Source organism: Pan troglodytes, chromosome 15, assembly GCF_028858775.2.
Source record: "Pan troglodytes isolate AG18354 chromosome 15, NHGRI_mPanTro3-v2.0_pri, whole genome shotgun sequence".
NCBI lineage: Eukaryota > Metazoa > Chordata > Mammalia > Primates > Hominidae > Pan > Pan troglodytes.
In genome coordinates, this window is record NC_072413.2 from 31,443,694 (window position 1) to 31,468,409 (window position 24,716).

At 36.4% G+C, this 24,716-nt stretch overlaps 1 protein-coding gene and 1 long non-coding RNA gene across 16 annotated transcripts in view; one reads left to right on the top strand and one right to left on the bottom strand.

The window, feature by feature from the left end:
• NPAS3 (neuronal PAS domain protein 3) overlaps nucleotides 1-24,716 on the top strand; it is an 868,305-nt gene that overhangs the window by 269,273 nt on the left and 574,316 nt on the right. For 7 of the 14 annotated variants that reach the window (XM_009427633.5, XM_054666461.2, XM_054666466.2 and 4 more), the window contains 2 exons: nucleotides 11,162-11,406; nucleotides 11,517-11,567. In XM_009427633.5, coding sequence (XP_009425908.4) covers nucleotides 11,162-11,406; nucleotides 11,517-11,567 — 296 coding nt within the window. The remainder of the gene's footprint in view (nucleotides 1-11,161; nucleotides 11,407-11,516; nucleotides 11,568-24,716) is intronic. The other 7 variants (XM_054666464.2, XM_054666463.2, XM_054666465.2 and 4 more) reach the window with 1 other exon arrangement.
• Nucleotides 17,893-23,658, bottom strand: LOC107968141 (uncharacterized). 2 transcript variants are annotated; one of them, XR_008539203.1, is made up of 3 exons: nucleotides 23,487-23,651; nucleotides 19,066-19,257; nucleotides 17,893-18,256 (listed from the first exon to the last, which is right to left on the bottom strand). It is a non-coding gene; the product is annotated as an uncharacterized LOC107968141 (long non-coding RNA). The 2 variants fall into 2 exon arrangements; XR_001709086.2 differs by lacking the exon at nucleotides 19,066-19,257 and having other exon boundaries at nucleotides 23,487-23,658.

Sequence of the window (24,716 nt, forward strand, 5' to 3'; positions counted from 1 at the left end):
GCCAAACCTATTGGAGATGGGAAGTACAGTAGTCAATGAAAAAGCAAAGAATGATTCTAATTACAGTAGTTAGGTCTGTGTTACAAAGCTTGGTAGAGACCCAAAGATACCATCTATTGTGGCAGCTTCTTAACCCAGACTTGGGACAGGATCTGAGAGAGTGGTTCAGGAAGCACAGTCTGTGCAATATGTTGTGTGTTGATTTGTATACGTTTTCCCCTCCGTAAGAGCCTGTAGCTGCCGTCAGGTTTTCAAGGGTGTGACACACGGAAAAAGTCAGTCACTGAATGGAATCACATTCCATCCCCAACCAGCAGCCGGCAAATGATACACTGAGCAAAGCACTGCTTTGGGGTTCCGAGGGGACCATAAAGGACATAGAAACCCTGACTGCATTCTAACGGACTCAATCATCTGGTTAAGACCCTTGTGGGATAACTTGAGAAGGGACGAAGACTTCTCCCAGCTATTCCAATTCCAGCTCTCTTTTAGAGGCGTGACCAAGCCAAGCATTTTCTCCAAATACTTCTCAGGCCCTACTATTGCAAAAAGTAGGGAAAGAATGGCATTTGATAGCACTATTTGGTCAATCATTTATTGGAAAAAAGATGCCTTTAAGCATCAAGGCACTTCTCATGCTCAATTCGGATCCAATAAATTATATTTTCATTTTTTCAGAAAGTAATTTTTATATTAAAAAGTTTACTGAAGAGAGTCCAGCAAATAGTTAGCCTCCACACCCTATATGCAAAAGAAATGGTCTTGCCATGTAGAAATAAACAATCTTAATATTTTGATTTGTAGCAGTTCATTCAGATTTGGATATATATTATCTCTATATCTTTATAGATAAAGATATATAGCTATAATTGTATGATCTCAACACGTGCTGCTTTATAAACTAGTTATTGTTGAACATATTGTATTTTCTAAGCCATTGAATATTTTTCAAGATCCTTGTTCAGTATCTTGAGAATATCCCATACTTTATTTTTAAAGCTTATTAAAAATGCAGTAAATATCCTTTTTGGCAATATGTTTGTTTACATACTTGGTTATTTTTTCGTAAGGTTTTCTATAAGTTAGCATGGGCCTAAAGTCGACAAATTTCTAAGCCTTTGGATATGTAGTTGCTAAATTGTTTTCTAGAAGTTGTAATAATTTAGGCTCCTGGCGACCATACATGTGCTTTTGGAATCTGGATGAAAGGTGAAATAACAATGTGTCTTAAAAAAACAGATAAGTGAGAGAAGGAGTATACAGTTTCTTGAGGCTGGTGAACTTGTATTCTCAGTTGTAGTGTTTAAAAAGGGGAACCATTTTATTTAGTGATCTCTGTTTCACAAAGGAATGTGGATGAAGTATAATGGTGTGTTCATTGGTGTCAAGTAAAGCATGTGCTATGTTTGCTAGTATTCACATGACCATAACTTAAATTTTTCATACATAAAGATCTTTAAACTTGTCAAAGCATGCTTTCTCCCTTCCAAATGTGTTATATCAAGCTGGAAAGTCTTCAGAAGCTTTCTTCCACTTAGTTGTGTTTCAGAAGTGTTTGAAATCACACTTAAAGAAAATTAAAAGAAAAAATGAATTTTCCCACTAGAAAGGTCGTTTGAATTTGAATTCCAAAGCAATTTAGTTTGGGACTTATAGCAATTAACAGCAAATCTATCTACTCCAAATTGGAATAGGTGTTTATAAGCCTGAAAATAGGGGTTTTATTGGATATTTCATTAAGGAATTAAGTTTTCATAACAATTATTATGAAATTTATATGGGTGATTATAAATTAAATAAAATTTTATCAGTGACTTAATTGTCATATAAATATAATAGAGAAAAGGGAATCATGAGGATTTTATTCCTATAGCAGCAGTATTGCACATTAGTGATAAGGACTTGAGTTATCTGGCCAAGGTTCAAATGCCATCTCCAACCATCATTGGCCTTAGGTAAGTTACTTTTCCTCTCTCTGTTTTAATTTTCTTGTGAGACAGTAAGATTTATGGGAGGACCAAGGATCCTGGTTTTCCCAGGAATGTCCTGCTTTTAGCACCTAAAGTCCAGCATCCAGGGAAATCCCTCTCTAAAACAAGAAAACTCCCAGTTTTGGGGGATGGGTGTAGAAAGTTGGAGGGAAAATTTAAAAACTCATACGGTGCTCCCCTGCCAATAGTGGCTGAAAACAATGCTGTTTTTAGCATCAGTCATATCCAGTGTAGGCTACTACCTTCCATAGTCACTGTTACCAGTTTTCCCCTTCATTGCTGATATTGGCAACCATGAATTAGATGATGTTGAAAACACTTGGACCTTGACTGAAATATAGTAAGCATTCAAACATATTCATGTTTGTATTAGGTTCCATGATGTTCTTTGATGGTGCTGTATACTGTTAAAAAAGCAGAAATAACATGTATCCTTTCCTGTTATTGATATTATGAAAAATAGTACTATAGTTCTTTGGAGTGGTAGAAATTGCAGCAATTGTCCTTTGCATGGTCAGTGAAATGTCCTGCCGTCAAAGGGTACCCACAGTTCCCTCTGATTTTTCCTTTCTGCAGAGATGCTCTGACCCTTTCAAACATTTAGCTGTGGACTTTCCTCTCAATGTGTGCTCACGACTCTTGTTGCTGTTAATGGAAGTTACACATGTGTGCTCACTAGGATGAGAAAGCCTTTATCCCATGTCGGGCAAAGACCCGTGATCCTGAATCTCTTTCTAAACTTGCGACCTGAAGAGAGCAGTGCAGGGAATTGCTGCTTTCTCACTATATTAGCTTCTTCAATTTCCTTTTAATTGGAGCCTGCAACCCAGATTCTTGTAACTTCAGGGGGATGAACAATACAGATTAAGATCTGGATGCTTTCCAGGAAGTTCTCAGCTCAAAGAACATTACACACACACACACACACACACACACAGTTGTGGCTATTCACAAATCGCATGCAGTTGCCTAATGAGTCCATATTTGCTTCTGAGTTTTCACATTTGCAAACTGCACTGCTGAGAAAGTAAGTGAAGTGTTCAACCATCTCTGAGTGTGAACTGATTGATTTAATGTACAGGACAGATAAATACTAGAATAGTCCAAATTGTAAACCAGTGGCACAGAACCTTCAAGTACCATATTTTACCCTTGTTCAGGACATTCATTTATCCTCAAGAATTCTTTTTAATGTATAAGACTTCAATTTATGTTTAAGAACTAGTAAACTATAGCAGTTTGACAGCCATTCACACTTAATTCTGTGCATTAAACCAACAGCATTCTTTTCCACAAACATCCATTGTTAGGACAATGCTCTCAGACAGAATTTATGAGAAATGGAATTATGTTACCAAGGAGATAGCATTTACTATAATGAAGAGTAGATCCTAGAAAATGGCCCCTTTTACAGCAGCTCAGAGCACAGCCACAAAAGCAATTGATTGGTCTTGGCATTTAGTCTTATATCAGCTGTGTCATCCATAGCTTCAGGAGTGAGAACACTAATCTAAAGTGACATTTCTGTTCTGGCGGGCTTTTCTGCCCTGATGAAAGCAATTACTTCATTCCTAAATGATAATTTGCAGGAGTTTCAACCACTTTAATTGATAATTTTTTTTTGTTCTGAGTTCAATTGTGAAGTGATTAGCTGATTTGGTAAATAGAAATTTAAGGTGTGAAATATACAAGTTGCTTCAAGGTAAAGTGCAATTTATTGGGTGGAAGGAAATTACTTGATAAAACTGCAGTTTTTTTTCCGTTATTATGGAACTGCCAGTTGTATAGTTTAAAGTTCTGGGGGAAAATGAAGAACAAAACACTTTGATTCATGAGGTTTTTGGCAGACACCAAAGCATACAATGAATAGTTTGGTCTTGCTGTGGTTTATTCAAGGGTTGTTTGAATCAAGGTGAACATCAGTTGAAAAAGACTGTGCAGACCTCTCAGCGTTCTTTATTACTATTCTAATGACTCATTCTGGAATTAAATCCTCTTATTTAAAGTGTTAAGAATGAAAATGCTCATTGGCTAAAACCAATTAATTTAATTATTAAGTTCAAACATACACAAGGCATTTTCTGAAGATGAGGGAAGGCATTCAGTTGAATGGCTTTAATTACTCTTTTGATCTATTTTACCACAAGTCAAATGGGTCAGGATTATCCCATCAGAGTAGATCTTAGTTTAAAAACTCTAAGTATACATCTTGATTTTGATACTTTATCAAATGTTAGCAGTTGCAGATGTTTTTTGACATATTTTTTAAGCAATCAATTTCATATTTTCCTACATGTGGAAAAATAATGGTCATTTCACACATTAAATGAGAAAAATAAAGCAAGAATGAAGGTCAAACTGATTTAGCACATCAAACAGTCTTTGTCAGCCAAGCTTAATATATCCTGAGTTTGTGGAACAAATGAAATTTTGCTGCTATGTTACACTTTGCTTCCAAACAACCATTACAACTGGTTATATATATTGTGTGAGCATCAGACCATCAAACAGTGCATCTTTACTGACGTGTTTCTGCAGTGATGATCTACAGCAGCAATCTGCCATTTATATAAGGGCAAAATGTGCATCTATATTTAGTTGTGAAATTGGCCTATTATACTCTTGATGTTTACAGAGGCTAACATAAATTAATGATGACAGCTATGAGCAGTGCATTAGTTAAGCAGCAGAGTTCTTACCTTGAACTTGAAGGTTCCAGTTTTAACTTCCAGCGTATACTATCCAGCTTTCTTTACACCTTAAAGAAGATTTCTGAAATTATTATCTTTTTTGGAGAGCATTAAATTACTTCAATTTGTGATCTTTGTTGTGCATTATCCTACCAGGTAATAGTTGTTTGTGCATTTCTCAATTATGTTACCATTACCTTATAAGAAAGCTGATACTTAAAACCATGCCAAAAAAAAAATACTCTTGGAAGAATTTTTTTTGCTTTGAAGTCAGCTGATTTGATTGACTTTGAGCTCTATGTAATGTCAATGTGGGGTGGGCTGTTTTACGAAAAGTAATGAAGGAAGGGCAAGCATTGCTTATAGAATCTTTACTGTACTTTTTCCCTGGGAAGGCTCCTCATTCTGCTCATGTTAGGGCAAGTGTAGGTACTGGAGTAACTATAGATTTCACCGTTAACTACGACCAGAGATCTGACAAGTATGCAGGTGTTCAAAGGTTCATGAGTTAAAATGCTGAAGCCTTTGATGAATTTTTGATGGCTGCATTTTTAATACAGGTCGACCTTCTTCCTTTGAGGCTGCATGCCAGATTAATTGATAAATAGTAGAAGTATGTAGTGCTGGGTTCTCCTAAGCAAAACAAGTAGGAAAATCCATAAAAACCTGTCTGTCTGGCTCCTTAGAAGTGCTTTAAAAAGGTAAAATTTAAAATGGTTTTGACCCTGCTTCTCCTTTACCCTATAGTTAGATAACCAAAACCTGCCATGCTCTTTTATGAAGACTGGATATTATATTCTAAAAGTTTACGTGAAGGTGTTATGTGTTCAAACTACAGCTTGGAGAGGGATTTTTACATAGAAATAGTGTGGATCTGTCAATAAGGTCACTATCTGAACCTCCTTCATAAAAATAAATTATTTAAAAGTTGATTAAAATATGACTATGAAGAAATCACTGAAGAGGAAGAAACATTTGGTTAAGTTGGCTTCTGTACTCTGTGGCTACCTATTTTTAATCCTTGTTATCCTCTGTGGATGTACAGCTATATTATTTCCATAATCATTATAACCATCTCTGTGAAGTGGGAAACCGAAGTAATCAATTTTTCAAAGCTAAATTTGATCAACCACAAAGGACAACTTACCGCTTTTAATTAAATAAGTCATCAAGTCCAAAGCTATCTTTTTTTCCCACTGTGGACAAGTGGCCCAGTAAACAATTGACCTCTTATCCAGCTTCATGGTAGATTCACAAAGATTGCAAATTCTTAGTCAGGTTCATAATATTGGCTTTTTGATAGCAGTAGCACCCCTTTTTTCAACCTTTTTTGGGGATATATTTTGCTGGCTTCTAGCTTGAAAAGAATTTCATGATTTGACCTTGCCCCCAAAAATAGAAGTTGAGGAGGCAGCTGCTGTGCAGCTTCCCCACTTCTGGGCACCACTTGTCCTGGGTGAGCTCTCCATGGTCCTGGATCTGGGGCTTTGCCTGATTTTCAAGAGAACTTTTAGGTTTGTGATCTTTTGAAAGATCATCTTGTTGGCCGGGCGCGGTGGCTCACGCCTGTAATCCCAGCACTTTGGGAGGCCGAGGCGGGCGGATCACGAGGTCAGGAGATCGAGACCATCCTGGCTAACACGGTGAAACCCCGTCTCTACTAAAAATACAAAAAATTAGCCGGGCGTGGTAGCGGGCGCCTGTAGTCCCAGCTACTCGGGAGGCTGAGGCAGGAGAATGGCGTGAACCCGGGAGGCGGAGCTTGCAGTGAGCCGAGATCGCGCCACTGCACTCCAGCCTGGGCGACAGAGCGAGACTCCGTCTCAAAAAAAAAAAAAAAAAAAAAAAAAAAAAAAAAAAAAAAAAGATCATCTTGTCTAGAAGTACACATATACTCCTGATTAATAATTATCATTGCCATTTAAAAACCTTCAATAGCATTTTCACAATCTTCCTGAGTAATCTGTTCTTGTAACAGCTGTTTAGGTACTCATTTTATAATATAAACAAAATTGCTTGTCCTGCAATTGAATGTCACCTTTTATCTGTTATTGTACTAAAAAAAAAAAAAAGGCTCCTTATGATCCTGCACAAAAAAATTTATAAATCTTTAAGCATCCACTAATTAAATATATTTTTATTTGAACAACTCATTAAGTACACTTATGGTATACAATGAATAGACCATAGGCAAAATGAGGACTATAATAAAAGGAAAAATGTGTTATGTCAGAGCCAAGGAATAGGAATTGTATTAGTGAGAATAGAGTGCACATTATTAATGAGCATTGCAGGCATTAGAAGGAAAGAACAATCAATGTGAAGTGAGCTTAGGTTTTCATTTAACGTGTCTTATACAGCATTACTATGTGTCAGGCACCATTGTAAAGATCTTATTTAAAAAAGACTCATTTAACTTAATTCTAACGACAACCTTATAAAGTAGAGTATTATCCCATTTCACAGATGAGAAAAAGTGAGGCAATAGAAGTCACCTCAAATGTACATAATTAGTAAATAACAAAACCAGGATTTATACCCAGGCTGGCTAGCTTCACAATCCATTCTCTTATAAGAAGAAATTACAGACATTAGGCTGGGCGAGGTGGCTCACATCTGTAATTCTAGCAATTTGGGAGGCCAAGGTGGGCGGATCACTTGAGGTCAGGAGTTGGAGACCAGCCTGGCCAACATGAAAAATTAGCTGAGCACGGTGGTGCATGCCTGTAGTCCCAGCTAGTTGGGAGACTGAGGCAGGAGAATCACTTGAACCTGGGAGGTGGAGGTTGCAGTGAGCCAAGATCGAACCATTGCACTCCAACCTGGGTAACAGAGTGGGACTCCATCTCAAAAAATCCCAAAATGATAGACATTAGATTATTAGCCTTTAGGTTGGTGTGATGGACTACATTTGAGAATCTGAAAATTTACTATTTCTCCTATCTATCTATCTATATATTTATATGCACACACACAGTAATGCATATAATATCCAGATACATACATACATATATGTGTGTGTGTGTTTTGAAATTATTGACGTTGTTTTTGTTGGTGGTAATAATGATTTGTAAGGATGATAATGTAGTCATCAAAAAGAGTTGAAATTTTCATTTGCTGAGGATTCATGAAGAATCTCTTTTCTGCTATTCAAATCTAAGTGCAAGAACATTAGAGCAATGGGAAGTTTAGGCCCAGGGAGTAAATATTTGGGTCTGAAGTTTAATAGTATTTTAGATGGCAGAGATCTGCACTATAACATTTTACTCATGTACAACTAATCTATTCTATCTTTAGTACTCTAGACATACAACCACAATACTTTCGTTTAGAACAAAACGTACAAATACAAAGTTTATTTTGGGTTTTAATATAGTTCTGAATTCAATGTGAGGATTGCTTATAACTGGGCCCTACTTTACATAAGCAAGTGAAAGATTAATGCACAATCTAGAGTGTCATTGTCTTAAGGTCTTTGTTTTCATCTGTTACACCAGCATCTCAACAACCTTTATAATCCTTTGACTGTACTTTATTGCATTTGCCCACAAAACCAATTACTACTTATTACAGACACAGTGATATCATTCTGAAAGTCTTCTAAACTATGGTCCCTGCATAATGATGTGATGTGAGAGTCATGGAAATCCTTTGTTATTAAGATTACTGCCAAGAAGATTACTCTAACAGGGGGACACCATGTGTGTTAGAGTTAAAAAAAGAGAAAGACAAGGTAGAGAAAAGAAAACGAGGAGGTAGGATAAAAAAAAACATAAAGTAAATTCTGACCAGTGCTATTTTAGAAAAGTAGTAAAACATCAGAACACATGTTAGGCAAGGCATCCAAAGGCATTAGTGTCTGCTTACTCCCCTTCCCTGAATGGATAGAGAAAAGCCATCTCCCTAGTATCTATCCTTTATAGCCTATTGAGTTGATCCCTGTGATCTTGGGCTTTGTCTCCCATATGAAGATGAATTTTTTCCTTAGATTATTGATAAGCCTATACATTAATATCAATTTCAGAATAATTGCTTAATCTTCTACTTTGCTTCAGTTGAATAAATTCCTGATATAAATATTACGGTATATTACATAGGTAACAAATAAATACATTCGTGATCATTCTGAGTGACATGAATAAAGGAAAATTACCTATAACATCATGCGAAACTACTTTTATAATTGTCTGTCCAAACTGTTACCCAATTGTAAAACGAGTCCCTGATCCATGTTTGACTATGACATGTTTTATTTGGCTTGCATGACTTTTTAAAGCTTTAATTTGTTAAAATACCAAAATTGGGAAATGGCATATAAAAGTCCAGATGTTGTCCTCTAGAAGTGGTGACACCAGGCATGACTTTCCCTAAAGTGGCATTGGCTCAAACTGTGCTACCTCTTGGCCAGAGTTGTCCTTCAGTTCCTCCCAGTCCCCATCAGGCCTCTTCACTCACTGACATTCCCTGCCTGAACCCTGAAAGCCCTTGAGTTCATAACCCCTGCTCTAGAGCCCCATCATAGTCACTTACTGGACCAAAAAAAAATTGTAAGTTTAGCTCACCTTCTGGAGTAGTATTTAATTGCAAGAACACAAAAAGAATAAAGCACTGAACTTGAACCGCTGCTCCTTCCCCTATGTAAAAGTGTTAGGGAAAATATGTCCAGAGACATAATTTCTTTTGGCACAGCTAACTTAAATGTTGTTAGATAAGTTACTTTTATTCTGTAAAGGGAGGAATTCGAACTATTCTTGTATCCTAAGGTGTTAACCTGGATCCTTAGTTATACTTACACTTTGTCGGATTCTAAGACATCTCTCACTTATGTAGCTTTCAACCAGCTAAAATTGAGCACTTGTAGAATTGAATGGAGGCTGGCCCAGATATTGGGAAATAAGTGACAAAACATGTCTTTTCCTTGTAAATTAGTAATGTTTCTGCCTGACTTTATCACTTGAGATGTATCAAGGGACAAAGATTTTGTCACCTGAGACTGCCGTTACTCTGAAAATGATAGCATTAACTTGTCTAATTCTGAGAAAGACATTTGTTAGCTAATGTAGACTATTAATAGAGCAAACATAAAACTGGTTGGGTATTAGCCTAGCAAGTATCTGACCAGAGCATTATGGCATTACTTAGATTACATAGATATTCAGTAAGATATTTCAGGTGTGATTTCTGCAGTGAATACAGTGTTTACACCAGAAAACAATGTCAGGAATCCTATAATGTAATAGGGAATATTATTCACCATAGTATATTAAAAGAGAACGGAGCCTTGCTGCTGAACCAATTTTGATCTCTTCCTTTGGTCTTGCTTCCTTCCTTGTTTCTCTCTTTCTTATTATTTCATAATGAAAAAAAAGAATGCTAGACTCAAATATTTACAGTGCTTTCAGAATTCAATAAAATGCATACATAAAAATGATTTTAATAGTACCTTGATACTGAAAATATTATCTAGCTACTTATCATTGTGGTCTGATTTTTAAATTTATTTCTCATCAGACACAATACAGAGCAATTCAGAGCAGGTGGAATTCTCCTGTCAGATGCTCACACACAACTTCAGTTGTGCCAGATTCTGCCCTCAGCAATGTGAGCAAACTTCAAACAGAAATGCACATGAATAGTTGAAGGAAAATGCTGGATCCCACCTGTTGCCTCTTCTGGGAAGTAATATGTCTATAATGTTTATAAATTTTAATAACCCATACAGCGCTTTATCTTTCAGTATTAAATTTATATTATCCTAAAGTTTGACTTCTTTGGGCAATATATTTTATTCTCTAGTATCTTAGAAAATCAATCTACTAATGTATGTCCATTAATAAAGAAGTATGCTCTTATCAAGCAGTTATCAGCACATTTATAAAATTACATTGAAGTCTTCATTTTAAATATGATGTTTTCTTCATCTAACTGAACGTGCTGTGATCTTTATTGAGAGCTGGAAACATATTTGTTGATTCTGACAAGGTGAATTGTATTCGTGTTTACCTTCTGCTCCCCAAGATTATAATTGAAATGAATTTTTCAAAATAGTTCCTTTTGATGAAGATCCCATACTGATGAAAGTTAAATGAACAGAAGTATTAGTTTGAAATAGATACACGAATGTAAGCCCAACTTATAAATTGATTATAGTTGATAATATCAAGCCACCCCTGTAAACCTTCTGTTAGGTCTTAGAAACAATAAATACATCTCAATGCATGGACAATTGAAGGAAAAAAACCTTAACAAGTAAAACACAATTTTTACTCAGTGGACTTGAGTTTGCGAAATGTAAGGCCAGAGTTAGAGTTTATGGTTTTAGTGGACATTTTCTGGAACTCATTTTACTGTCACTCTCTAGTTTTGAAATAGTTCTTGGTAGAATTTTGGTGGGAAAAAAGGAAATACAAAGAAAGCAGTATTTGAATGATGACAGAGTCACATATTCTAAACCACACATTCTCACTCCTTTGATTTCAGTTTACAAGCATTGAGAAAGGAGAAATCCCGAGATGCTGCTCGCTCCCGCCGGGGAAAAGAAAACTTTGAGTTCTATGAATTGGCCAAGTTGTTGCCTCTTCCTGCAGCCATTACCAGCCAGCTCGACAAGGCATCCATCATTCGACTTACAATTAGCTATCTGAAAATGAGGGACTTTGCTAACCAGGGGGACCCTCCGTGGAACTTGCGAATGGAAGGCCCTCCACCTAACACATCAGTAAAAGGTAAGTTTTAGGTCACTGTTCAGTCTGAATGTGATGGTCTGTAGGGGTCTGTAAGACAAAATGTTTACCATCATCCTTTCTTCTTTTCCTGCATATCAAATCCTTTAAAGGGATACAAATGTGGAAATCTGAACTCTGCATGAGAAAGACACCATGTGAAGGTGAAATAAACCTCTTATTTTTCTATTTTATTTTCAAAAAGTCTATCAGCCTAAAATTCTGTCACTTTATATAAGATTTCAGAGAAATGAAAATGAAATGACACATTAAAATGCTTCTTGGGTTTAATGTATGTTTTACAATTACATACAAATTCTTCTTCATGAGTGGGGTATGGACACATTTGTTAAAGCATAGAGCTGACATTTTCTGCCTTAAGTAACCAAAGAAAGGCAGGGAGCATAGCTCTTCCATCTTTAGCAGGCATTTTAAGTTAATGATTTTATTGACCAACAAAAATCAATCTATGTATTAGTGTTTCAATTTTCTCTATATACATATTACCTAAAAGTTGTAAATATAAACATATATTTTTTATTCAAATCCTTGATGCAGTTACTCTTACAACTTAGTATCTTTAAATGTTAGGTCTTTTTCACTCTGATGCCTAAGACAGGTATTTTCTTGTGTGTTCCTGAAATTCCCAATAATTTATGGCATTTTTGGCATTTAAATATGCATGGATATATTTATTTATGTATACGTGGTGTTGGCCATTGGTTTTCTGTCTTTAAGGGTATTCTATTCAAGGTGTATGGCCTAAATAATCTGCTAGGTTCTTATGTTCAAATTGTGTATCTAGACACTTTATAGCATGAAATAAAACTGGGCATTTGGAGGAGGTGCAGGCAACTTCCTCTAGGGAAGAATTAGCTTCTTTGGTTACATCTTGCCAACTACCTTTGGAAAAGTCCCTGTACTCTTGGCTATGATAGGAAAGGGTACTAGTGGGGAGCTGTAATCTTTTGTAGGATTCAGATTGAAATGAAGGGTCAAAAGCAGTTATTATTTACAATTTTGTGGTAAGAGCTGTGATCATATCTGTGACTGTGAGAGTGTAAATTTGTTACTTGGGGATTGTGTTATGCACATTAGAGGTGGAAAATGATAATTTAAATTGTAACAGGTTATTTTCTTCTAGAGCAACAGTTGGCAAACATTTTCTGTAAAGGGCCATGTAGTAAATATTTTAGGCTTAATGGGCTACTCAACTCTCCTGTTGTAGCACAAAATTAGCCATAGACAATATATAAACAAAACAGCGTGGCTGTGTTCCAATAAAACTATATTTACAAAATAGGCAGCAGCCACAACATTTGTCCCATAGGCTATAGTTTGCAGACCACTGCTCTAGAGTGTAAGAATGACACTTAAAGATTGAGGAGAACACACAACAGAGGTACCTCTCAAGAACAGGATGTCAGTCAAAGGTAGCCCAGGAAAAATAAAGCAAGGCACATTCGAGTTGTCCTTTTACATCCCTTCTGCCCTTGAGCATGTAGATATCAATTCAATAACACACCAATTCATGTTCTAGATTGTATTATGCTATAAAAAACTACCCGAGAATGGATAAACAAAAAAGGTTTAATTGACTCACAGTTCCGCATGGCTGGGGAGGCCTCAGGAAACTTACAATCATGGTAGAAGGCGAGGGGGAGGCAAAGAACGTCTTACATGGCAGCAGGAGAGAGAAAGAAAGAGACAGCAAAAGGGGAATTGCCACTTTTAAACCATCAGATCTCGTGAGAACTCACTATCACGAGATAGCATATGGGAAACGGCCCCCATGATCCAGTCACTTCCCAGAAGGTCCCTCTCCTGACACGTGGGATTATTAATGCAATTAGAGTCAAGATTTGGATTTGGATGGGGACGTAGAGCCAAACCACATTACAGATATTATTACCAAATTTTTCCAAGGTAAAGATGTAAATATAATTGTGGTAAATATACATTAGATACATTTTTTCCACTCTAGTTTGAGGCACAGGCTATCTTTATTCCAAATCATACAAGATGAAAGGATGAGGGTAACAGGTTAGGGACCATACCATGTGAAAAATATGTAATAATTATTCAAATATATAAGTTCAAAAAATATATTATTCAAATGAAATGATGGAATGGACCTGTATTTATTTAACATAACTCAGCAAATTTTTATTTGTTTATTTTCATTTTTAAAGGGGTTTGTAGTGAATAGGCTTTCTTGGCAAGTCATGGCTACCAAAGTAGAAAAATGTGATGGTTCTGTTATTTGTCCATTTGTCTATGATGTAGTAGTCCAGCTTACTTCCAGAATCATGACCTTTTAGGCATGCAAATGTATAGATCACATGTCGTTATTCCCTCATTTTATGAGGGATAGTTAGATGAGGCAAGTGTTAAGTGGAAACGACTTTGCAATTCAGTGTTAGCATATCTAAGGCAAGAATCCACTTTTCTTGCCTTCTGTCTAGTGCTCTATCACTTCTTGTCATTACTACAGATAATATTTGTTTTATATCACCATCATCAGACGTTTTAGGTGAGAATTTTCTCAGCTTCAGACTGTTACTAATATTTCATTTTTATTTTGTGGCCTTCAATTCCACTCTTTAACTTCTTAGTATGATTAAGATGTATAAAAAGAAGATAAAATGTGGTTGCTGCCCCCACGTTGTTGCAGTTTCTGGAATGGCATGGTAGTGTCACTGAGAAAAAACAGGGTGGTGAAGATGCATGTTTAGAAACCTGGAAGGAGATAATGGACTTTATTATATTTAAAATTCCATCCAGATGGTGGCAGAGCATCTAAGTTGGTACATATTCACTTTCACTATTAGTAAACTGGTGATAGGTTAGAAATGAAGATGTAAACATAGTGACTCCCTACTGTCTACCCCGGCTCTCAAAAGTAGCTAGAAATATAAGGAGCACTTTCTATAAACTGGTTCTACTGTAAAATATATGTACATTTTATTTCTTTACTCTAGTTCTTTAATGCAAAACTGCTATTCATTCTGATCAAACATTCATAAAACAATAACATCAAAAGAAATTCATTTTAATTTATTAAGGTCTTCTATGTTGTGCCCTTGAAGACGTTCATATGGATAAACAAGCTTATATAAATAGCCTGCAGCATCATGTGAAGTGCAGTTCATAATCCAACAATAAAACGATAGACATTATACTTCATGCTTCTCCAAGCAATCTCTTGAATAAACCTAAAGGCATTTGGCAATTCATATGAAATGTACTTACATTGTGGTGGCAACATTTTTTAATGTGATGAGTTGATCATGTTAATAATTAAATTTCAAAGCTTAAATTTAAATTTGTCCCACACAACTGTATAGAAATTTAATCATTTTAATTTATGGCTTCAGAAAGGTCCTTTACTGTGCCCTGTGCAGTATTCATCACATGTTTTCTTAACAGTCCATAAAGGTTGATGAGTTTGTTTTGTGATTCCCATTGTATACAGATTATTACAAGTTATGCTTGCAGAAAGAACACTCAGGTGACAGTATGTAATATGTCCCAAGTCAATTACTTCATGGAAATGATATGTTAAGCAATTGGAAGGTAACAGATAGTTTTTTCCATTATTTTAGAAATATCTGTATTGTTATAATACAGATCAAATCTACAATGAACATTATGCATTATTCAAGAAATGACCAGGCATTCTCAGCAGTGTTTCAGCTAAATAACTGATGATTGTAACCTTTAAAGAAATCTCATTGTGGTGACTGTTGGTAAATCACTTCTCCATTCATAGTAATCTCTATTTAGAGGCTATCTAGAAACCATTATATCTTTTATTAATCTTTAAAGCAATAGCCACTGATTTGACATTTGCTAAAACTAGATAAATTTTCTGTCTTTCTAATATCACAGACTTCAGTCAATTTTAAGAGTCTGTCATCTGCTGCAACTCTATTAATCTAGGAATATTTACCATTGCAATCATAAGTTTTGTTTCAATTTAAACATTGCAGCTTTTAAACAACAATTTGCCTATGTGTGTGACAGGCAACAATGCTAAAATATGTAAAGTATAAGAAATTCTTAGTCTTTGGAAAGGAGCAGTTGAAAAATATGCAAGATAACGGGTGATTAAAATTGACTGAACACATTAGGGAAGAACTTTACTATTTTCATAGAATTTCCCTTCACTATTTTGGGCATCTATTGTGAATTAAGTAGGAGATGTTTCTGAGAGGAGAGACTTGCAGGCTTGTATTTAAGCAACATATTAGCTATCCCTAGCCAAAGACTAGACTCTTACTAAAGCAATGATGTTTAATGGATTTATTTTAAATCATCGTGTAGTGTAACTGAGTACAGGTCGTACTCAGAGTGACGCTAAACTACTGTTATAATATTGTCCCCCAAAATTAGATAGCATTTTATAAAATTGGATTCTGTTTCAATAGAAAGGTAGGGACTCCAAGACTGAGTGATAGGTCATCTTGGTCTAAGCAGTTCAGGGATTTTCCTGTTCCTGTTGTGGCATTTTCCTGTGTGCTGACATACATTTACTTCTACCAAGTGACATTCATGCTTTGGGGCAAGGGTCATATTCCTCATTACTAAAAAACCATGTGAGATGAAAGTTCATAGAATCAGTACATGGCCATGGACACCCAGCCGATGACATTCTTTTGTCTTTTTGCACGGGTAAAGGGAAGAACCCAGACTGTACACTTAGCTTCTGAGCAGGAGCCTCCTACAGGGCTAGACGAGTAGGGCAAAGATGGTAACTCAGTTCTTGCTTGATTCCTCTTCCTACCTCCATCATCCTCAGCAGACTGAGGAACAGACTCCCTGCTCTGATCTCTACTTCTGTTTTGTCCCAATCCATAGTAGGTGGTGGGTACCCAGTGGAAACAGAACAATTCAGAAGCTGAGCTGCCAATGTTCATTGTTGTTTATTTTGGGAGTGAGTGCCAGGTTTTACTAGGACATGGAAATGTGATGTATTTGCCTTTACTTAGGTGTGCTTCCAGGAAGCCTTTTTAATTATATGCTGTTATACTTTTGTATATTTCTAATGAAGTTATGACTTCATTTAAGGAGCCCATTTAAGAACTAACCTTTTATCTTACTTTATTTTACATCATGATAGGACAAGCAATGTTTATATCACCACATTTCCCAAGGACTATCATCTTTGACACTGGGCAGGAAGGGCTTTCTGACAATTGCAGGCTAAATGATGAGAGAGTATGTCTCTGAGACTCTAATTCTTTGGAGTTTTACACTTTTTCATGAAAAGCTTTGGTGACTACAAAGGTGAACTCTTGATCATTGAATTATTATCTAACTCAGCATGAAAAATATTATATATAGCATTGCTGGTATCTTGCTGCATGCCACTGTTCAAGAGTTTGGCTTGTCACTATTGTTTTCAGTGCATCTGGTACAATGGATAATTCAGGATTACACTCAGCTCCAGACAGTGACTTGAAGAAAGCACATTTTTGAGAGCGATGGCTGAGAATATGTGAATATTCAGGTGTCCTAGTCAACTATTGCCAGAGAACAAGCAATCACAACATCTAAGTGGCACACAACAACAAGCTTTTACTCATGGAGCTGTGGTTAGGCTGCGAATTGGCAAGTCTAGACTGGGCTCAACGGGTGCCTCTGCTTTGTGCCACAGCTCTCGCTGGGCTTGGCTCCTTGCTGGGGGTTCAGCCTAGCTCTGTCCCATGTTAGAAGGCAGCAGCTATTTGGAAGTAGTTCTTTCATGCTGATGGAGGCAAAGGTGTAAGAAGGGTGAACAAAAACATGCAATGTCTCTTAATGGCGTGGCTCAGAACTGTCATGGTGTCATTTCTGTTCAGTTGTTAGGTCAGAGCAGATTGCGTGGCACAGACCAAAGTCAAGGGGCAGGGAAGCACATTGCACCTCTACTGGGAGATACTGCAAAGAAACATGGCCAATTTCACAGATAGAAGATGAAGAGCATGAATCTGTAACTTAATTTACCTTATCCAGAGTAGTACTTGTGTATTGTTTTTATCTGTAGTTTTTGTTTGCCCAAAAGCAGAAGTGGGCTCGGCATGGTGGCTCATGCCTATAATCCCAGCACTTTGGGAAGCTGCGGTGAGAGGACTCCTTGAGCCCAGGAGTTTGAGGTTACAATGAGCTATGACTGCACCACTGCGTAGAGGGAGAGCTTGTCCCTAAAAGTTTTTTTAAAAGGAGAAGTAGAAATGAGGATTTTTTTGTGGAGACTTTGGAAATGTGGGCAAAAGAGTACAGATGTGCTCTTTTGCATTATGCATCAAGATTAATCAACCTCTTTCTATCGCCACTATTATCTTATTTTCCTGTAGCAACATTGAGTGGTAAAACCCATCCATTTCTGCCTTTGACTATGTCATCATCTGACTGGATTGCTCTTTTCCTTTGTAGGGTTAAAAGTGTAATAACTTTTCCTCACCTATCACAAGGGTCATGGATGAAACTTCCATAACAAAAGACAGGTTATCAAGAAAAAATTTATTTAATCAAAATTTTACATCACACGGGAGCACTCAGAAATGAAGACCCAGAGATCCAAGGAGAAGTGCATATTCTTAAGCTTAGGTTCAATGAAGAATGGACAGCTGTGTAGAAATATGACTGGACAAAAAAGGCATGATGTAATGATAATAACTTGAGGGGAATTCCAACAAGTCCTGTGTGTTCAGATTTTTCTTGGCCTCTCTGTGTAGCATTTCTTCTTCTGGGTATAGGGCACGACACTTGTCATGTAAGGGTCTTCAGGGAGGAGAAGAGAGAGTCAGATAGTTTTCCTAGATTTTATGGCTTGCTTTGGGGGACAGCAGTTCTATTGTGTATGATGTACCTTGAGGAAGAAATAGGGGAAGGAGAAAGGGAGGAAAAAGAAGGTCAGAGAGAATATCTTTTTACGCCCTTCCAGTCTCCTTCAGTTCAAAGTATTCAGCTTGTCAAAATGCCATACTTCACAGTATCACATTCTGAGACCCAACACCTTCTATTGGGTTTGCTTGAACTCCTATTCAGCATTCACATCCCAGCTCAGATGTCACTCTCTTGTGCAAATCTCTGCTTCCCCAGAGCATTAGTAATTTCTTTCTTTAGGGTATTGTTACATTATTCTGTTGGTTTGTTATCAACTTAAATAGCAATTTGTTTCTTTACATGCCTGTCTCTGTATTGAGACTATGAGCTTATTGAGGCAATAGCCTGGGTCATCTTATTCCTTTTTATATCCCCAGAACCTTGTACAATACCTATGAAAGTAAGTATTTAACTATGTTTTAGGTTGAATTGTGTAGAATTGAATTATATCTTGGGATTACTATTAGTGGAGTTATATAGTACTGATAAGAACTATGGGTGAGTTTAAATCATAAACTAGGAAGATGCAAAAGAAGAGTAAAACAAGGAAGAGTAGAAGAAAAATGGAGGGAGAATGATGGGAATAATGTGAAAACAAAGGGAAATTATGCAGGACATGGAGTAGGCGCTAGAAGCAGGTGTGGCTCCCTGGGATGAGCTGCTAGTCCCTGCCCTGTGGTAGGGTTCCCCCATCAACGTGGTTCTCCATGTGGATGTACATGCAGAGGAGGCGCAGGTTAAAAACTGTAGTCTCAGTCCCAGCACTTTGGGAGGCTGAAGCAGGTGGATCACCTGAGATCAGGAGTTTGACACCAGCCTGGCCAACATGGTGAAACTCCATCTCTACTAAAAAATACAAAAATTAGCCAGGTGTCGTGGCAGGTGCCTGTAATCCCAGCTACTCCGGAAGCTGAGGCAGGAGAATCGCTTGAACGTGGGAGGCAGGGGTTGCAATGAGCTGAGACTGCGCCTCTTCATTCCAGCCTGGACAACAAGAGAGAGACTCCATGTCAAAAGCAAAACAAAACTGTAGTCTCAAGAAAACCATGAGTATTCTGGGTGTGTGAACTGGAGTCCATTGAACAAATACCTGAGTATCTTCTCTTAGTAAGTCAGTCCTCTAAGTCCTTTGCCTTGGAGATATTTATAATTCATAGAGAAATGAATGTGCAATACATAATGGTATGACAGCTTTCAAGAAAATTAAACATACCATGTGACTGGTGTCATAAAGCCCTCTCTAGACCTCAGTTTTCTTTTTGTCAGTGATTTTGGTCTGAATGATTACTTACTGTCTAATCCAAAGTCCCAATTCCTCAGAAAGGATTTAGCGATTATTGTCCTAAATTAGACTATTTGAGACTAATAGTCTTCTTTGGACTATATGGTTTCTTGAAGCTGTTTATTAATAATTTCAAAAGCCACATACCCTAACTCTTCATATTTTGCTAATATTTCTATTTTCCTTTTCTTTTACTTAATTCCTCTGTACATGGAATTATGGTACATGGAGGTACCATATCTCCCTTCTATGTGTTCAAAAATATATGGCATTGTTTCTTATCTTAAAAATTTTTTGTTTGTATTTTCAATATTTGAGCATGTGTAATCATTATAAATAAGACAGGAGAGTAAGATAGCACATAATGAAGTTTTAAAGAAATCAAGCGCAAAATATATGATAAAGATAAAATAAGAACCTAGCACTTCATATACTTTTTCTTTGCATTTACTCTCTTGAGAAAACTTTAGGGAACACACTTATATTCTATATCACATCCAACTTATTTTAAAAAGTCTACCAGTTCTTGATAACGTAATATTTTAGTCATGACATCTTGTGGTTTTGCATTATACTGCGCTGTACTCACTTATTTGGGACTTTCAAGTTTATGTGCTCTGTTCTTTAGGACTGGAATTCTTTAACGTGTTTTTGTTAGCCCTATCACCTCTTGCAAAGCACAATATATAGTTCCAGTGCTCTGCAGATGATAATATTTCATAAGCATAGCAAAGAAGGACTCACCTCTGACTCCTTTATATGATTGAAATTGTACTGTGGCTTTAATTTTCAGAAACGGCTTTCTGGATACTGTGCATAAGTCTTAGCTCTGCCTTAATAAACAGGTGACCTCCGCCTGTGAAAACTAATGTGTCTTTGAATGTTGATTGACTGCAGCTTTTCGGATCCTTTCTGGGTCCATAGTATGTTAGTAAATGTCAGAACCTCAGCATTCTAAAGGAAGGCCAATAGATTTTTTGTTGTTGTTGTTAAAAGACCAGATTGTCTGGTCTTTTAACAAAGTCAGTTACAGAGTTGGAACTAGAATTTGGGCCTCAGTAATCCTAGTTTAGAACATTTTCTTCCATAATAAAGAGACTTTTCTATCTATGTTCAGCTACTTACGATTGGAATCCCTTTTCCCCATTTACATTATATGTGAACATTTATCCACATATCTAGCTCACGTTAGACACTGGCCCATTTTAGAGCAAATGATAACATTTTATCATGTTATGATTCTATGAAATCATAACATGATTCTATGAAAAGAATTCTATGAAAAGAATAATTTTAAGAAGGCATTAGGAAACTGGCTGAAGCATAGATGGGACCTTTCTGTAGTGTCTTTGCATCAGTACACGAAATTCTCTATAAATCTAAAAGCGTTTCAAAATAAAAAGTTTTATTTAAAAAAATCACTAGAATTCACTCTGATGATAGAAACATTAGAAAAACAAGCCTCTGTCCAAATGGAAACTTGTTATTTCCCACTCTCCTACCTTTCTAACTGGTCAATATTGAGTCCCCAAATGCTCAACATTCTAAAGTGCTTCATGGCTGATTGTATTAGGAAATGTGATTAACTGACAGTTACAATATCAATCAATGGAAATGGAAGGGAGGAAATTGGTTAGTCTGTTTACATAGTTAGCTTAAAACTTTATAACTGAACTATTGCCATAGAGAGTCATACATAAGTTTTCTTTAAAATTTATAAATTATTTCCATTTAAGAGTCATACATGAGCACAGGTGCTCTGGTTAGTCTCCTTCTTTTTTTTGTGAAGGTTATGACTAGTATTACATTTTCTATTCTTCCAGTCTTGGTCAAAGAGTGCCTAAAAGGGAAGGTTAGAAAGCCAAGACAAAACCTAGTTATAGAGTTCTATAACAGGAGTCAGCCAACGTTTTCTGTAAAGGATCAGATAGTAAATAATTTAGCTGTTGTGGGCCATAAGGTCTCTGCTGCAACTGCTCCGCCCTACTTTTATAGTGCAAAAGTAGCTATATAGACAAGCTGTAATGGAATGCATTTGGCTGTTTTAATAAAACTTTATTTGTGGACATTGAAATCAAATTATGACATGTCATGAAATATTATTCTTATGAGTTTTTTTCAACTATTTAAAAAATTAAAACAACAAGGACAATGCATTCTTAGCTTGTGGGTGGTACAGAAACAAGTGGCAGGCTAGATTAGACCTGCATGCACGCCATAGATAGCCAACTCCTGTCGGGACCATTAGAACTGGAGGTGGACTTAGGTACCTATTTTAGAACCCATTATGGTAGAAAGCATACTTCGAGTTGTAAAAGGTCGATTCTTGTATTTGTTTAAAACATATCGCAACAACAATGAATGGCCAGAAATATGTTTTTTAAAAAAATTATCTTCAGTGCTAATGTATGTACATAAGTCTATTTGTCATGATGGCTGTCATGACTAAATTATGTACCAGCCAGGAGTGTGATGTTGGCATGTTTCAATAGCTATCCATAGATGTATATGCATTGTGTATGTCACTGAAAAAATTAAGTGAGAAGTCATAGTAAGTCAGTGGTATCATTTGGCTTATTACTTTTGGCAGCTTTCTCACTTTAATATAGCAAATGATCCAGACTAAGGATATTCACATAGTCTCTTTAAATGCATGATCTTAATGAAGAGAAGCATGGTGAAAACATTGTCTACACAGGACTATTGTTTGGTCATTTTGACCTGGCTAATCAAACAACTGATCAGTTTAGGTTAATTAATAGTTTTGATTTATTTTTCCACATAATTTATTAGTTGTCTTTCTGATCCAATTGATGGTTTAAAGTATGTTGTGACTGTAACCATCATTAAAAATCATTAGAAATAAGATGTTTGAGATCTGTATATTTAGTGGTATTATTATCAGCAATACAATGAATAAAATTGGTAAATCTAACCTAGTCTTTTGCGGGTAAAATTTAACATATCTCCAAAACCAATGTCTATATAAAATGAATAAATGTGGCTAAATTATATAGCATAATATAATTTTCATAACTTACACTCAAGAAACCAAATACAGTTGCTAGGAAATAGCTCCTGTGGTCTTCTGCTGTTGCCCATTGGGAGCAGTCAGTCACCAGGTATTGGCTGAGTGCTCCAAAGGTGAATGCTACTGTACTAAGTGCTTGAAAGACACTAAAATTCAGTGAGTTCATAGGAGTAACTTCCCAAAGCACTACAGATACTTAAATTTCAGTAATGTTTTGTAATTAAAGCATATTACTTACGTATAATTTTACAGTTTGGGAAATAAGACTTGTTGAATATCAGCACTGATGATGAAAACAGACTGTGTACACAGTTTGGGTTTTATATAAATACTTTAAAATATTGGCTTTCTTCTATAAAAATAGATGAATACTATCCAGGTTTTTACAAGAATTTTAGCATAAAAGCAAAATTGCTATTATTTTCTACTTTGAAAAGAGGCATGAAGATAGCATTAAAAAATATGTAAAATGCAGTATGTCCTAGAGACATATGAAAGGAAGCAGGGATGTTGATGCAGGTAAGCCTCATTTTGGATGTTCTCAGGGACGTTTGTAAAGTGGTGCAGTGATATTTGCTTAGCTGACACCTGACCTAAAGTGCTTTTCGTTATATCTTCTATGGATACTGAGCTCCTGAAGTTGCAGAAAAATCTGTAACAAGTTGTTCAGCCTCTGCTATGTTGTGATTCACATCTGGTAGGCAATCAGACTCAACCTCCTTGTTGTGAGTCAGTGACTGAATTTGTTGCTATATGAACAACTCCAATTGGAAAACTAAAATAATACTTTTACTGAGATTAGAAAAGGGGACTCTTGCTAGGGTGTCTTAGTTTGGACTGCTATAACAGAATACTATAGATGGATTGGCTTAAACAACATTTAAAAAAAAAATTTCTCACAGTCTGGAGGCTGGAAATCCAAGATCAAGGTACCAGCATGGTGAGGTTCTTCATGAAGGCTATCCTCCTGGGTCGCATAGCCATTTTCTTGTCATATCCATACAAGATGGAAAGAGAAAGAAAGATTATGTCTCCTGTGTCTCTAATCTCATTCATGAGGGTTCCGCCCTCTGTGACAATTACCTCCCAATGGTTCCACCTCCAAGTACCATCACAATGGGGATTTTGACTTTCAACATTTGGATTTTAGGAGGGGACACAAACATTCAGTTCATAACACAAGGAGTTCTAACAACCTGTAATAAAGGTACAGCTCATGTATCCCAGGCTAGAGAATCCAGCAAAATGTAGGAATGCAGTGAAAATTAATCATCCCAGTCATTTTAATGTATCTTCAGAATGGCTTATTGGTAGCAAGGTTTTCTGGTCGGTGGAGTTGAACACTCCTGAGTTCAAATCTTTGGGACTGTGAACACATTTTTTTGCTTCAGTTTTCTTGACTGAAAAAAATGGCATAGTTGGACCTGTGAACCCAGCTTGTCTATACCGTCTACTGCAGTGAGCTGAGATTGTGTTGGCAGGCGTATATTCACATAGGAACTTTCAAAGGTATATTAGGATTCCCATTTGTGATTTTTAGTACACATTCTAATTAGGGCTTTTGTTTTTAAGATTATGGTTTTAAAATGATATTGATCAGAAGGAAGAGGTAGCTCAACATGCACAGTTTTTTGGGGGAATTCTAGCATGTAAAAAGTCTTAACTTGTATCATTTGATAAAGTGGAGGATATTTGAAGCATTTCTTAGATGATGGGTGATTTGGGTGTGTTATGGCAGCTTAATGTTTAATACTTAACGAGACATGTAGAAGTTGATTTTATAAACTGTTAATGTAGATATTTCATTGAGTTGATAGGAAAACAAAAAAATTCTTAAAATATACTGCATCTGAAAGGAAAGGCCAATTTGCTGAAACAGTGAATAGAGCTGACATTTCCTTTCTCAGAATTTTGGCTTAGTAGATATAATCTTATAGTAGGTTTTAAGATATCAATTTTTTGTTGTCATCAGGGATCCGAAATGGGTTATTTTCTCCTTTAATTTTACTCATCTATTCATCCTCTAAATATTTGAATATTTATTATATTGCAAGACTCTGTACTAGGCTCTCTGGGGGATGCAAAGTGGGAGAAAAAAGCGAACCATCTCCTCTAGGAGTTTATAATCCA